General features: G+C 38.4%; 1 protein-coding gene across 1 annotated transcript in view; it reads right to left on the reverse strand.

The window, feature by feature from the left end:
- Pgd (phosphogluconate dehydrogenase) overlaps positions 1-16,785 on the reverse strand; it is a 93,846-nt gene that overhangs the window by 49,836 nt on the left and 27,225 nt on the right. Inside the window, exon 4 of the mRNA XM_068228360.1 lies at positions 14,948-15,124. Coding sequence (XP_068084461.1) covers positions 14,948-15,124 — 177 coding nt within the window. The remainder of the gene's footprint in view (positions 1-14,947; positions 15,125-16,785) is intronic.

A 16,785-nucleotide genomic window follows, 5' to 3' on the forward strand; every position in this document is an offset into this window, starting at 1 on the left:
AACTCATATTAGCCCTTTCCTCTCTCAGCTGTCATGGCCAAGATTGACTGAACGACGTAAATACCAAGCTGTTTCCCTTCTCCACAGTATTCTGCAAACAAGCAAACCAGACTATTTTAGAACAGACTTTAAATACCTCTCCCCTTCCGATAGAGCTCCCTCAAGGTCATCCACACGTTCCCTCTTTTCCATTCCCATTCACCACAGTAACTCGTACAACAACTCATTCATACCTGCTACCATCGTTCCTGGAACTCAATCCCAGCTGAAATTAGAGGCATAGGCAATCCGAGGCTATTTAAAAGGAAATGTTTAATGTGGTACTCAAATATGTAAAAAGTAGATTTCACCAACGTAAAAATTTAATAATTAGCTCTTAATTATCAATAAGGATACAAAATTATAGAGGTTAAGTAAATTAATTTTAGTGATTTTTAGAAATATATGTAAAAATTATTTTATGTACATTATTCTGTAAATTGTATAAAGCTGTTGTATAATATGGTTTGGCATAATAGCAGGCTTCATAGCCTGAGCCCCGCCATATAAGAAAGGCAATAAACTAAACTAAACTAAACTAAACTTGTAATTTGTGTTGTAATTATTATGTCTAACGATTATAAAGCACATAAGGAGTAACAATATCAGTCGTGTAAGAGTAAGTACTTCTTAACCAGTTGCTAAGACTAAGAAAAATGAATGGTGAACGAAATTCACCACGCACCCGGTAATGTAACATTTATAGGTGCCCCTGCTTTAGGGTTAAAGGGGCCTAACATCTAGGTCATTGTCCCCTAATGGTACAAGATGAAATGAAATAATTACAATTCCTACAAAATTATTTAAAAATAGATTAAAATGTAATGAAATTGAATAGGCCAGAAATCGTATTTTTCAATCAAATTAAAAACATAAAAGAAACACATTAAAAATGCAAAAGGATGGATAAAAACATAGTCAATACAATAAAATAATTAAAATACAAATTTAAAAGCCAAATTTATATTTGTTTTTAACATGATAAAACAGACCACTATCCCTCATGAAACTGATGACGAGGTCTACCGACTGCTCGTCATCTGGTAGTATGAGGGAAATCATTCTCAGTGTTATTTAATTTAATTTCCAGAAATTAAATTAAATAATTCTTCACACCGTGGAAGCTTCACTTCTAAAAATTCATTCTCAGTGTGTTGCTATACCATGGCCGATCTGAAGACGACATAATACCTCTGCTTCTCTTCGAGAAGTCTTCCATACCTTCATAGTTTCCTTAATTGTTCTTGGCTTGTTTCAAAGAGGGGGAGCCTGCTGCTCTAAATTCCAATGGGACATTACCAAATGTTTCAGTTGAGAACAAATATCACTGGCTGAACCTTGTAAGGTAATGGAACAATGTGACCGCCTTTTTGGCAGCCCTATCAGCTAACTCGTTTGCTGCTACACCCATGTGGCTTTCTGATAGTATAGCAAAGTCATCTGCAAAAGCAAGGCAGTTGATATAAATCCCTCCTAATCTTCTTCCAAGGTAGATTGGAGTTATCCCTTGTCGTTCAAGTTCAGAGTTCCCAATTTTCACAATCTTTTCTAGGATGTAGTTGAATAGGAAAGAGGATAGTCCAGGCCTTGCTTTACACCTGTCTTGATTTCAAACTGTTGAGACAGGCCCTATGAACTTCACCCTGGAGGTTGTGCATGTTAGGGCCTTTCTGATTGTATTTTCCAATTTGCTTTTGACTCCAAATTTCCTCTCTGTCTACCAAATCAAAAGCGTTTTTGCACTATGAAAGACACCACAATTTTCTTGCCACTCAGAATTCTGTGGCGAAGTACTGATTTCAAGTTGGAAGATTTGTTCGATACAGGAGTGGCCTTTTCTAAACCCTAGTTGCCATTGATATCTTGTTTGTCCCTTTTCCTTTGTAGCAGATTGTTCAGTGGGAATTCATTGGGGATTTTCTCCATTTCCCAGATCCTGATGATTCAGAGAATATCATCCAAGATTTCTATTTCTTCCCATTTCAACATTTCTGCCATTATCAAGTCTTCTCCCTTTTCCTTATTGTTTTTAAGGTTTCTTTAATTTCTTCCTTTGTTGGTCATTTGACATCTTCTGGATTCCCTGGCCTGTCCAGTATTTCTAGTTTGGAGGTTGGGGAAGGACAGTTCAGAAGATCATAGAAGTATCTGGCTAATATCTTGCATTTTTCCTGACTGTTCTGACCAGTTTTGTCCCGTTTATTTCTAAAGCTCAAACTTGGTGCCTGGTATCCTTTGAGTTTGTTTTTGAATATCTGACAAATCTCTGGAGTTATTCTTGATTTTGTCAGTCTGGAGTTTTTCCTGGTGAGACTTTTCAAATGACAGTTCATCCCTTCACAATGTCCTGGATGTTTCGTTCTTCTGTTGCCTGAATTCTTCCATGGGCTCCGTTTTTCCAGAGCTTTTCCACCTTCTCAATTTCTCAGATCTCTCCCTGAGAGCTTCCTCACATTCACATTCTCTCACATTTCTCTTTTCCTCTTAGCTGTCCTGAGTGTTTTTTTGTGTCTTTGTTGATTCCTGTGCAAATTCCTTCCCTGAAGTTTTTAATGATGTCTTGAGTGATGATGATCAATTAGTTCGCGCTATATCTGATCACTTGTCTTTTGGCCTAATGGGAGAAAGCGGATTTTAACTTTGGAGAGGGTGGTCTGAATAGAATTTACCGTTCCTAATCACTCCGACGTTCATGAACTCTCTTGAGTTTTTCCTGGTTATCGCTACATGATACAATTGGAATTCCCCCAAGTTGGAATTTAGACATACCCATGTCCTTGCTTTTCTAAGGAGGTTCTTGAAGTGTATTTATGTTAGTTTCAACTGAAGGCTTTGCAGAATCCAATGAGCCTTTTCGCATTCCTATTTGTCCTATGTCCTGGATATTCTCCTAAGACAAATCTGTACTTTCCTTCCTTCCCAATCTGCACAATGAACTCTCCGAATAAGATTTTAAAAACTTTGTTCTCTGGTATCTAGTTTATTTTGGTCTCTAGAAGATCCTAAAAGTCACCATATTTCTGGCAGTGCTGCTTCTTGTCTTTATTGATTAGGGCATGGCAGTTGATTCGAGTGTACTTCTTATTCTTGCATTTAACTGTTAGTAGAGATAATCTTTTAGATTTTGACGAGAAGTCTGCGACAATGTTCAGGGGCTGTCTGGCCGAGGCAGTAAAGGCGTGCTCGGTTCACCCGGAAGGACGTGGGTTCGATTCCCCGTCAGGAAGTCTTAAAATTTAAGAAAGGAGATTTCCGCTTCCGGAGGTGCATATGGCTCTGACGTTCACTCACCAAAAATGAGTACCAGGTTCATTCCTGGGACAATGGCAGCCGGGCGTAGAGCCAAAGTTACGGATAGTGGAAGCATTTACCTTCCACCCCTCCAGGGGCCTTCACGGCCTGTACGGAGATTAGTTTCACTTTGTTATGTAACATTGTTCATGATGTTCTTGCTTATGTAGATGAAGGCTCCAAGCAGAGACATGTTGTTCTTATCACCGGCTTTACTTCGAATACTATGTAGTGGTTGGTGTGCATAATGTTTCCATCCAGAAATCTGGTCTCTTGTCCAGTTAGGATCTGGATTTGATTTTTGTCCAAAAGCTTTTCTATTTCTTTTTGTTTTCCAACTCTGGTACACAAGTTGAAATTTACTATCTCAATGAAATAGTTGTTCTTGAATATGAGTTTGGAAGGTTTTTCAAGATGGTGTGACTCATCTATCTTGCACAGGTTAGACTCCCCAGAACTCCAAGTCCTGATGCACTGCATAAGTCGTGAATGAATGAATGCCGTTTGCCACTGACTGTTCTGTTAGGTCAAGGATATGAGAGAGAGCTAAGAATGACCTGATGAAGACATACAAACGCTGTTACAGGAATTATCTGATGAGGAGGAAGGATCTGAGGCAGCTGAAGTTTGTGAAGATGAAGTGGTAAATTATTCAGACATTGATCATGACAATGAGAGTGAACAAGAAGGTGATGTAGGCGTAGTTGATAGCAACGAACATGACAAACTAGAGAGTGATTTTTTTCTTTGGGAAATACAAAACAATGTGGTGCACCACTAACTTTTCAAGGGCTACCTCTAGGATTGAAGAATGAAGGCTCCGAATAAGATTTTTTAAACTTTGTTCTCTGGTATCTAGTTTGTGTGTTTTTTTTTTTTTCCTCAACCAGCACATGAACAGCGTGGCGTTAAGCCACAATAGTAGAAATGGATAGAAGGGCAAAACGAGCAAAGCGAGACTAATATCCCCATCTCTCTTCTGAGCTACCAGCTGGGATAGTGCTTTCTTTCAGGGGTTTTTCCTTTCTGCAAATGACGTGAATTGTAAGGGTAGGAATTAGTTTAAAAAGTAAGATCAGATTATTACTCTGAAGTAATTATTTTTTCGTAGTTTACACCACTAGGTTCTTCCACTCTTCCTGCCATTAGGAGATCAGATTCCTCTCTGCCTTATAGAAAATTTGACTGGGTTTCACCTGTAACCCTAGCAAGGGCTTTTACTGGTTGCTACCATCCGGAGCCAGATGACCTAATTTATCCCATACTAACATTTCGGCTATGGTGTTAAAGTATCTTGAATATCTAAAAAGTTTCTCTCTCTGCTAAACCACCATCCATATTGCTGGACGTAAGGCATTATATGCATATAGTTAACATCTATTAACATAACATATTTTTCTCTATAATAATTCAGTGGCCATGCTGTTGGATCTAAATAATAATAATATAACAAATGCGCACATTTGTGCATTTTTAAATAGTTACTTTTCCTTGCTGTACTCTATGAGAGATTTCACTCCTTTTGCACAACTGAGTAGATGGTATCTTGTACATGTTTTTGCAAAGTTCACATTTACACTTATCACCTGGCGTATGGAATGACTTGATCATGCATATTTTATGATGGAGGCCATTGACCGCGTAACGGGTTACCATATGCCTGAGCTCATAGTTTGCCATCGTCCAAGCTCTGTTCATCATGGCTTCAGTGCTGTAAAAATCTTCCCAAATACTTGATCTCTTTTCATATCTCTCTTTTATATGTTTCTCTGAAGCAATCGTGTATGGAAGTCCTAGTTTGGATTTGATATCCTCTATATAGAAAGACTCCTTTGCCAGTTCATATACCAGCCTCGTTTGTGTGAATTTTGACACGAACAGAATGCGTTTGAGGAAGCTTGCTTTCACTCTTTCGATGACTGCCAGGTCTGCAGTTGTTAGATTATTCCATATTAATTGAATCCCGTATGTGATTATGGGCGTTATCTTAGTATTGAAGAGAAATAATGCCGTCTTGAGATCTAATAGTTCTGGATGTGAGATGCCTGAAAGGCTCTGATTGCTGCTATTGCTTTCTCTTTTACATGCATTTTGAATGATGTTCTTGTTGATTGTAGTCGTATTCCTAGGTAGTTATAGTGGTTGACTACCGTTAGTTCTTCTTTTCTATATTGTATGATATCCTTTTTGGCTATTTTGCCACCCTTTCTGAATATCATTTGCACGGTTTTGCTTCTGTTTAAATTGAAGTCATTCTGCTTAGCCCAGTCTCGTAGTCTGTCAAATTATTTTTGTAGTTCTTCTTTGTTACTGGAGCCGATGACCACGTCATCTGCGTACATGTATATTACTACTGGTACATTGTCAGCTATAACCATCTCCACAATATCTGCAGTTGCCATGATGAATAGTATTGGGCTTATTGGGTCTCCTTGTAGGACTCCATTTGTTTGTATAATACTGTCTGAGATACTGGTTCCATCATCTATGGTTATTGTGTTTACTGTGAGAATGTTGTTTATTATGGTGACTAATCTGATTTCCTCCTAAGATCGCTTCTAGTTTCTTGATTAATTTCTGCCTATGTAGGAAGTCAAATGCCTTGTTGCAATCAATGAAGATTGCGAAGAATTTTGGTTTTGGGTGTCTTAACGTGTCGTCGATACTATCTAGTAGATTCTGTACTGCATGCAGAGTCGATCTTCCTCGACGAAAGCCGAACTGGTTGTCCGGATTCTTTTCATCTAATTCTTTTGTCAGTCTTGTGTAAGGAGTCTGGTGAAAACTTTGAATATATTGCTCTCCAGAGCTATGCCTCTATATGAGTCTGGTGTGCTTGTATTACCTTTGCTTTTGTATAAGATTTTTACTGGAGATTCTCTCCATATTTGAGGTATATCCCCTTTCTCAATGCATTTATTGAATAGTGAGGTCCATACTTCAATAAAGGATCCCAATGAAGTCTTTATATGTTCATTGTATATTCCATCGGGGCCTGCTGCTTTATTAGATGCTAGGTGTTTTACTGTTGTTTCCACTTCCTCTTTAGTGAAATTCTGGAATGTCTGATCTTGTTCAGTGACTATCTTCTCTGTTGCATGCATTCTACCTTCTCTATTTAAGACACCAGAAAAATGGGTATTCCATGTATCCATTGTTATGTCATGAGGGAATCGCGGTTTCCGTGGGTTTTGGGCTTGGAACAGTCTTTCTCTTGCTATTTCTGCCATTTGTTTTGCCTTATTCTCAAGGTATGATTGTTTCTTTTCTTTTATCATCATCTTAAATGCTTTGCGTTTAATGGCATATTCTGCCAGGTTGGTGGTTGTATTATCAGCTTTAACTTTGTGTAGTGCTTGTAATACTAGTCTTCTGTGTGCATAACATTCAGCATCAAACCATTCTTGTGTTTCCTTGTGTTTTGCTTGACTGGAATGAGAGCCTGCCTTAGTCTGTCTGTGATGTCTCTTGCTGCTTCCTCAATCGTATTCTGTTCTACTTTTTGTATTAGTTCTAGTGTTTCCTCTGTTGATGGTAGTTTCTCTTCGTTCAGTTTCTTTGAGAATTTTGGTCTTTCGTGCGAGATGGAGAGTGCGACTTTTGATAGAGTAAAGGTTATGATCACCGGTAGGTGCTTCCTCAATGGATAGTTCTCAATCTTGCACGAGTGTACATGTATGTTCTTGTTTATGAATATTAAATCAATCGTACTGGTGCCATTGTAGCAGATATAAGTTGGTTGTGTTTTTGTATTTACCAGTTGGAAGCCTTCTTCTTCAAGGAACGAGAACACCATATCACTTTTCTTGTTTTGGACATCAAGTCTGCAGTTAAGGTCTCCCGCTATTATAACTGGACCGTTTTGATTTGTCTTACTTATGGCCTCACTTAGTGCCTCTATCACTCCTTCCAGTGCGAATTCTGGCTGCATGTATATTCCAATGATTGTTAAGTATTTAGTCTTGGTGATCAATGTATTTTCCCCTCTGAATAAAACTTCTATTGGTGCCAGATGTGGTTTGGACATACATGTGATACCACCACTGGGTCTGCCTCGTTGACCTTGTTGTGCCAGGTTGTGCGTGCTGTAATATCCAGTTGTATCCAGTTGGATCTGTGAGAAAAGTCTCGGTTAATATCATAATATCGTCTTTCAGTATAATTTCAGTCATTAAGTTTATAGCACTCTTCAATCCTTCGATGTTCCATAGAAGCAGCAATATAGTCTTCCTGTTAGTAGTTTCCTGTTTCTTCATTATTTCGGTCTTCCTGTCTGCGATGAAACCTGAATCCAGTTTTTCTTTGACTTCGAAAAATAAATTGTCTTATTGTTATCCCCATTGGCCAAAATTCTGGTTTGTTTACTAACTGGAGGTTGTCGATTGGTAGGCCAATTTTATAGGATTTGTTGTACCCTTTTGTTTCGAGTTGTTCACACTCTTATTTTCCCTTGTACACTATTGTCCTTCAGATATTCAATTAGATCTTCATTTTTCATCGATGGGTGGACCTTACCTACATACAGCCATCCCATCCCCTCTGCAGCCTTCAGTTTATTTTCTTGGTCTTTCCGACATCCTCTTATTCCTGAATTACGACGTCGCCTCACTATTTCCGCCCGTAAGGGTCGGTCTCCTTCCTCCAGTTCCTTTGTATGTCCCTCCTGTAAGCTCGGTTGACAGTCAGTCACTGTGTCTTTTATGCCATCTCCTCTTTTTTGTGATCTATCTTCTCCATCTGGGTCTGAGACTAATGAATGGGGATATACTTGCAGTTCGGTATCTTGGGACGAGTCGTTTCGTTCTGTTGGTGGTTTTGGTGCTCTGTTCTTACCCTGTTTCATGACGGTTGGTCGTTGAAGGTCTTTTCCCATTTCCTTTTGTAGAGATGTCACAATTTCTTCTCTGATTCTCTCTTGTAATTTAATTTCCATATCTGCAAGCATTTCTTTAATTTTATCTACTATTCCTTCCATTGGATTCTCTTGCCCTCTTAATTTTGTTTGTAACTGTGGTTTGTATTCGTTGCAGAGCCATAAGAGTCTACAATTTTTTCTCTTTATACATTCCAATTCTCCTTTCGTTAGACCACTGCAATCGAAGTGCCGCCATCTATTACATCCATCACATTCGATAGCCAGCTCGTCATTACGTACCGTTTTCTTACATATGTCACATGTCAGATCCTTGGTCACTATTGTCCTTGGTACTCAGCATTTTTGTACTCCGTGACTTCTTGTTTGATCTAATCTTTGTTGTTGCATTTTCACTACTCCAGAATGTTATTTATTCCGAGACTGTTCCTTGAAATACCGGTATGAATAGTCTATGTCTATATTATCTCTGCTAACTCGCCAAATTAGTATTCAATCATACAATATTATCAAAGTTCACTGCACTCCTTATATCACATTACACATTACACTAAAAACAAACAACACTTCATATAGCCTATGTACAGTAAAACAATTTTGTCAACGTCGGTAGCGCAACAAAAATTTATGACACCTCGCGAAAAATTTCCACTGCACAACTCGTAACAGCATGCTTCACCCCTGTGCGATGCTAGAACGTCTTGTTGCACTTGTGGCATGTGCTGGGAGCTGCTCCTCTGTGGGTTCTAGGATGTCTAACTGCATCTGTTACATGAGATGGGAGATCTTCGTGTGTGTTGTGCTAGAAAGTCTTGTCGCATTTGTGACAAGAGATGGGAATTTGTCCTCTCTGCAGCCTGCGTTGGCAGCGTTGCGATCTAGTGGTTTCGCTGTTCAACACACTGGCATGTAGCTCCAGCGAGCAACTTACATGTTTGAGGTTAGAATTCCGCCAGTTTTACGAGCATTGATCTTCTCGATTTTCGCATACTTACGGGATTTTCGTGTTATTAACTAAGAACTAAAACAACACATTTACACACGCAGAATAATCAAGCTCACTACACTTGCACAATTATACAATTAGCTCTCTCTCACTCTCTCTCCGACAAACTAGTTCAAACACTCTCTTAATTTATCAATACGCAATCTTGTTGGATCTAAAGCATTACTGAAAGTTTACAGTGCAGTCTAATAACAATACACTTGTTACAGTTTAAAAGATGACAAAGGCCCTAATACTCTCCATAATATCTTCCCATTTATTGAAGAAAAATTTCTTTACATATTCACGTTCTTTCAATCACCGAAAAAGAGAGGAGAATTTAGATGGAGTAAGATAACATATGGTTTGTGAGGCAGTTATTAAACTTGTGACTATTTTGTAAAATGATAAAGAGCTATCTAAAATTCAAGTTAATCTTAGAGGTAAAATTTGCACCTAAAACATGAAGCGTTAATTATGTTTATGATCTTGCTCTAAACTGGGTACAATTTTATTTATGCAATAAACTATGGTTGTCAAGCAAATGTAAACTAACATCGATGCTATTCGAAACATATAAATATCATTCTTCATCACTAGACTTTGCGGTTTTTAGCATTTGCGATAAATGCAAAATGTGTTCAAACTTTGTCAGTGTATGTGCTTTCATCTTATATGACCCATATGAGTGGCTTTTAGCACTTTCAAATTAGCAATAAAATGCTAAATTGGTTCAAAATTCAAAATTATACAATTTATGTAAAATTGATGCAAAATTCTCTGTTTTATCCGAAATGAACACGTATCTTTTTTAAAACAAGGCATTTTTCTTAAAAATAAGATATATGTGGTTATTTATTTCAGTGGAAAGAATTATTACGGCGCCGAATCTTTCAATGTGCGGACTAACTTTCAACGGCCAAAGAGCGATGCAAAGAACAACCAATCACACAGCTTAATACAGTATGCATGGAGATTCCTACTCTATTCATAGTTTGTGTTGCAAAGTTTGCCAATATGAATCTTGAAGATAACCGAGGTGTACCGATTCAGCACTAGGGAACTCAGGTATCACTTTCAAGCACACGCACTCATTCACTGTGTTGATTCTTGATCATAGTTGGTTATTCTTGACACAGGTGCTGAGTAGTAGTTCTATTTTAAAGTATGGTAGCGATTTATTGTCTGTTAGCCATGGGTAGAAACGAAGTGACGATCAAACAGCATGCCGAGATATACAAATCTGAAAATTTTTATGTAAGCGATACAGATATACTCTGCAATCAAAGACTTGAATGGAAGAAGAAAAATGTTTTGGATAAACACTGCAAGAGCAAAAACCATGTGCTACTAAAGTAGTGATTTTTTTTTCTCAACCAGCATGTGAACAGCGTGGCATTAAGCCACAATAGTAGAAATGGATAGAAGGGCAAAACGAGCAAAGCGAGAAACAAATGTTCATTGAGAACACTGAAAATGTGCCTGCAGACTAACATCCCCATCCACAAGCTGGACCATCCTGCTTTCCGAGACTACCTTGAAAAGGGCGTGTCGATTTCAGACATATTTTTGGGCATTATTTGTATTTAAAATACACTTGCACCATCTTAAGTGGTATAGCCTACCTGACTGCAAAATATTCATAAACTATCCTATATTCCTCATCCCCCCCCCAAAGAGAACCATGTGGATGGTTGTTCTGAAGTATTACAATTGCTATATGGCCTTGCTGAATTTTAGGTTAGGTAAACTTTCTACCAAAAACCACGTAGATGCATGTTTCTGAATATGACTATTTCACGTGAAATTTTAGGTTAAGTTATTCAAATTTTCAACCAAAAAACCAAACAAACGTGGATGGACATTGTTTTAAAATGTTACAATTTGATAGACCATCTAGGATGTAAAATAATAGCTTGTTTTCATGTACATAAATGGAATTTTATAGGGAAAAGCTATGAAATTCATTCAGTGATTCACTAGGCCAGCACTACAACAAATCTTTAAGTACGAGTGTTGGAACTTAATAGTGGCAACACTGCTGTGGAAACGCTATGCAACGGAATCTAATATTGTCGCTGATAGCACATGTTGATTACATACCTACCTTACCTCAAAGCAAATGGACTCGCCCTTCCCACAGCACCTGTGTGCGCACAAGCAAGAGAAACACAGTCATTTGTGAGCTAGCGGTCTAACGTAATGCTATCACTATGTTTTCCAAACAGGAACAACGGAGTTGGATCAAGATTGAATGTGCCAAAGGTCGTACAGCATGACAGTGTCATCAAGGTCTTCAAGAGGCTTGCATGGAATTTGCACTGCCTTACAGAACAGTGGCACGTTGGGTAAAAGCCTTCAATGTGGCAGTCAGTCATCGGGCAGGTCGTCTTACAAGTGTCAATGAAGAAGAAGTGCATGCTCTTGCCGCGTTACTGGACAGTGATCAAAACCAGCGATTTGCGACGTCGCCCAAGAAACCGGATTAGCGCATACGACTGTGCTTCACATCCTGAAGCAACGCATGGGCATGCAAAAAATTGCATCACGATGGGTTCCGCATGATTTGACAAACGCACAAATGGTTGCATTACGATGCTGCTAAGATGCACTTGTGGCTTTGATTTGATTCCGAAGATGATTTGCTTCAGAGCTGTTGCACAGACTGAACAGGCAGTAGACCGCTCCATTCGCACCATCAACAGAACAGGCTCTGCTAAAGGTATACGACAACTTCCACATCGCTGGCAACGGGTTATACACAATGTTGGTGACTACATTGAAGGACAGCAAAGGTTGTTAACATGTAACTCTTTTGTATCTGTTGTAAATAAATAGTTGCCACTATTTAAGTTCCAATCTTCGTATTTGTCCTTACCTCTAAACTTTATTATTATTATTATTAGCATGTTAAACAAACTGTTAGTGGCCCCACAGGTACGTCCCAGGATCAGGAGATCTGCCTCAAATGAGTACCCTTAGCAGATATTACGTTCCACGTTGCGGAGATTCAGCAAGGGTAGAGGTGAATGCTGCATTGGACAGGAAGCCCATTGTAGTAATCGCAGATGAGACGTCAGACACCTGAGGCAGATGTGTCTTTGCTGTTCTATTCAGGACGATAATGCCAACTGCAGAACAACAAGTTTATTTGGCAAGCTATTCATTTTTGGATGCTGCCAACGGGACATCATGCAGCCGAGCATTAGTGATGCCCTTAAAGACCATAATATTGATTATGAAAACGTGTTGGGTTTACTGTCAGACTTTGCCAGATACATGGGTACATGTTTCCAGGCATTACAGACGATTATTGGAGACCAAATTCTTCACTTCCAGTACTTTGTACATAAGTTGCATCTTGTGGGGTATGTTATTCTCAAGGAACTGTCACAGTTGAACAATTTGGTTTCAAAACTTAAGATGGGAAGTTGAAGAACTCACATCTAAATGTTTTGCAAGATAATTTCCCTGATTTGAATGCACTGTTGTTCCCAGCTCCTGTCATCACCCGATGAAGCTCTTGGTTTCGCTCAGTCCAGTATCTCGACAAGTATTTCACACCCCTGGTAGAGTTCTTTAGCTCTCTTGATGAGAATTTCCTAAACAGCAGTGGCCATTCAGTGTTGGATATGTTTAAAGATCAGGATATGCTTCCGTTGCTGAAAGTTCAGATAAAGTTTGTTTCACAGATATCTGTAAAAATGAATGCAGCACTCATAGTACTGGATGGATCATCCTACCCGTATGCTCACAAGCTGTAAGATGATCTTACCACTATTTGTGGAGAATTGAAGAGGTGTGCTGATGGATAGTTTCCGTTGGAAATGAGTGACCTGCTGGAGAGTTTCATAAACAATACGAAGAAAGAGGAAATTAAGGTGCAATTTAAGCAGTGTATGCTTAAATGGATAACTAAGCTCCCGAAGCACATGGGCGTCAGTGATATTATTGTGTTTTTCAAAGAAGTGTGCAATTTATTTAATCCTAGAGTTGCAGGGCAAAACAGTGCTCTGGAACCCAAATCACTTGTGTCTTTGAAGCATAAGTTGCCATTTTTTAGAAGTGTCACTGTTGATCAGTTTGTTGAGGGCTGCGAGGCATTTCACCAACAGATTCTGCAGAACATTAGAATGGACAAAAACACTGACACTCTTCAAATGTTGATGGCACTTAAGTTACAGTTTCCTTCCTTTGCCTCGGCAGCACTGCAGTGCATTTGGGCCCCTACAAACAGTGTCGACGTAGAGAGGTTTTTTAGAAAGTACAACATGATTGTAACTGATAGGCAGTCTCGAATGAAGGACACCAAACAACTGGCATGTTGTCATGGGCGCCCATAGGATAGTTTGTAGGAGGGGGGGCCTAGACCTGGGGGTATGTAGTATTTTTAATATTTTGGAAGATGAATGGTGACTGGTATTCCACGGTAGAATACTACGCATGGTATCCCCTACCACTTCTACATAATACCGATTTTTAAATCATTTTCTTGAAAGAAAAACACCTGACTATATATTCAATTTTTTTCTTTCCCTGAGAGCTACGGGGGGGCCATGTCCCCATCTTGCCCCCTCCCCCGGGCATGGGCGCCCATGCCTGTTGTAGCCTACTTCAATCATCATTGAAATTTCTCTTCCTTGTAGGTCTGTTGTACTGTGATAGATGAATATGTTCAGAATAGTATTTTTCACTTTGAAATTGTGTTTGTAAATTTGTAAACATGCATATTCGTGCGTGTCTGTTTTAATACTTCTTGCAATCTTATGCTCATGTTTGTCTTATTTTTCATAGTGTATTCAAAACTGCATGATGAGCACTTTGTGATTAAACAGTAGGATTTTACTCCCAACTGTTGTGTGCAATTTTGCAAATTATGCCTATTTTTAACAAATTTGCTATACTGTAAAACGCTAAATTTGAAAAGTATAGATGCTACAAAACGCCAAATTTAAAAATCAAAATGCTAAATATCTGATTTTTAAATGCTATAAACCACAAACTCTATTCATCACTCAAGAATCTTTACAATACATATACAATCAAAAACTACCAAAAAGAGAATTTTAAAAATTAGAAAATCATCTATATAAGTAATAAACAAGGCAAAATAACTAACAAAAACACTGCATCTTACATCACATGAAGCAACTACATGTTGATTATTATTATTATTATTATTATTATTATTATTATTATTATTATTATTATTATTATTATTTATTATTAGCACAAGAATACACCACAAGAGTATTAACTGTCACAAAGTGCAGAATTTACAATGGACCTGAGATCTACTTACTGAACTTGCAGGCCAATGGCAGGACAAAATTTGAATATAGGCATTATAGAAATTAAATTTCTGAGAATTTTATGAAGGGAGGGGGAAAAAAAAAGACTTACCGGATGAAACAGAGAGAGAGAGAGAGTTCTGGCATATGAATGATGAAAGCATGCTACAACAAACTACAGAATTATTACAAATTAAAGGAAAGAGGACAGACAAGCCCCAAATCACAAGGGATACTGGGTTAAGAACAGACAACAGAACCTTGATAAGAACACGGTGATGGATAAGGAGTGCTGGACAGGTGGATAGATAAGGAGTGGTAGATAAGGCAGAGCAGAGGAAACTACACTTGCTCCAATAAGGCACTAAGAGGATAAAGAGAAACAATGGTAATGAATATCTAGCAGCATTCATTTCTCATTATACTGTTGTATGTACATATATTTTTAAAAAACTTGTTAATACTCACATCACTCATTTCCTGATGTGAAATACCCAGGGAACTTTTCATCAGGTGGTAAGCTTCGCAGATCAACTGCATGTCACCATACTCAATACCATTGTGTACCATCTTAACAAAGTGGCCAGCACCGTCTTCTCCGACCCAGTCACAACATGGCTCGCCATCAGCTTTGGCCGAGATAGACTGCAAGAAAATGAAGCACATTTTAAAATATAAGTAGACTAAAGACAACAGCAAAACTAGAAAATGGAAAACAGGAAGACTAGTCTGGCTACTGATGAAAGAGAGTCAAATTCTTCTGTCATCTTGCTCCATAGCATGTCCAACTATTGTATCCTTGTCACAGTAAGTTATTCTTCCTGTCTACAGTATATTTCGTTGGCACCAGTGGCCAAATAAGCAAACTTCTTGCATTTATGATTGCTAGTTTGATATCAGCTGAGATTGGTGGCTTTTTCAATAATGAATGTTGTTCATGACGAAAATTAAAACTGTGATAATTCAGCCATACTTTCTTGACATTTTAATATATTCTTAATGTATTCTAATGTCTATACAGTAGTCATAAAGTCTGTCTTCCCACTAGGAATGGTGACTAGTGAACAACAGTGAAACTTCTCATGAGAATGGAATGTTCAAATTATGTACGAGTAGTCTAGGTGGCATCAACTCGACAGGCTTATATTTCAGCTACTAAGACCACATGAAGTTAGCTGACCCTGCAGTCTAGGGGTAACATGCCTGTCTGTCACACGGAGGCCCTAGATTTGATTCCCGCCCAGGTCAAGGAATTTTATCTGGATCTGAGGGCTGGTGTAAGGTCTACTCAGCCTACATGATTACAATTGAGGAGCTATCCGACTGTGAGATGGCAGTGCTGGTCCAGAAAGCCAAGAATAACAGCCAAGACGATTTGTGGCATTGACCATGTGTCACCTCATAATATGCAGACTTTTGAGCTGAGCAGCGGTTGCTTGGCAGGCTAAGGCCCATAGGGATTGGCTTGGTTTCTTAGCCATACATTACCATTAATAGTTCCTTTTCTAGCTTGGAGAAGATTTTCGCTACTTCAAATCTTATTTTTTAAGATTTTAAATATTTGTTTATGTTGATAAGTAAAAGAACTCCAGGTGATACTTTAGGCGATAATTTTTAAATTCTGCAATAAAGTGTTTCTCAAACTTGGAGGAAAAGAAAATTAAAACTTTAGTACTGTAGTTATTTTCAAAACCTATCTCTATACAGGCCATGAAAGCCCTGTAGGAGTGCTAATACTTCAATGAAATGTCAGCTGATATTCTTACCTACCTTTTCCATTGATTTATTTCTGAGCCTTGTGTTCTTTGCTATTTCTATCCAACATATTCAGGCAAATTCACCAATGACTTGGAAGACATATTTTGTAATTGAGATACTTTGTCCTTGTGGCAGCCTCCTCATGGGGGGAGTTTTATTATTATTATTATTATTATTATTATTATTATTATTATTATTATTATTATTGGTTTCTGTCTAGATCAGAGGCAATCCAGCAGACGATGGGTGTGTTGCAGGGAGATCCTTTAAGTCCGATATTGTTCAATACTGCCACAAGGGACGTAGTTGAATCAATCACCAGTGAGGATGTCTCCATTTACATATATGCTGATGACATGGCGTTAGCCTCATCACATAAAAAGCTACGGGAATCGGTTGATAAACTTATTACTTGGTCGAATACAAATGGTCTAAGTATTAATTTAGAGAAAACAGTCCAAATGACATTTAGAAGAGGTGGAAAACTCCCAGCTGCAGAGTACATCAAATTCAAGAATAAAGATCTTGCCAGGGTTAATTCTTACAAG

This window comes from Anabrus simplex, chromosome 6 (genome assembly GCF_040414725.1).
Source record: "Anabrus simplex isolate iqAnaSimp1 chromosome 6, ASM4041472v1, whole genome shotgun sequence".
In the NCBI taxonomy this organism is placed as follows: domain Eukaryota; kingdom Metazoa; phylum Arthropoda; class Insecta; order Orthoptera; family Tettigoniidae; genus Anabrus; species Anabrus simplex.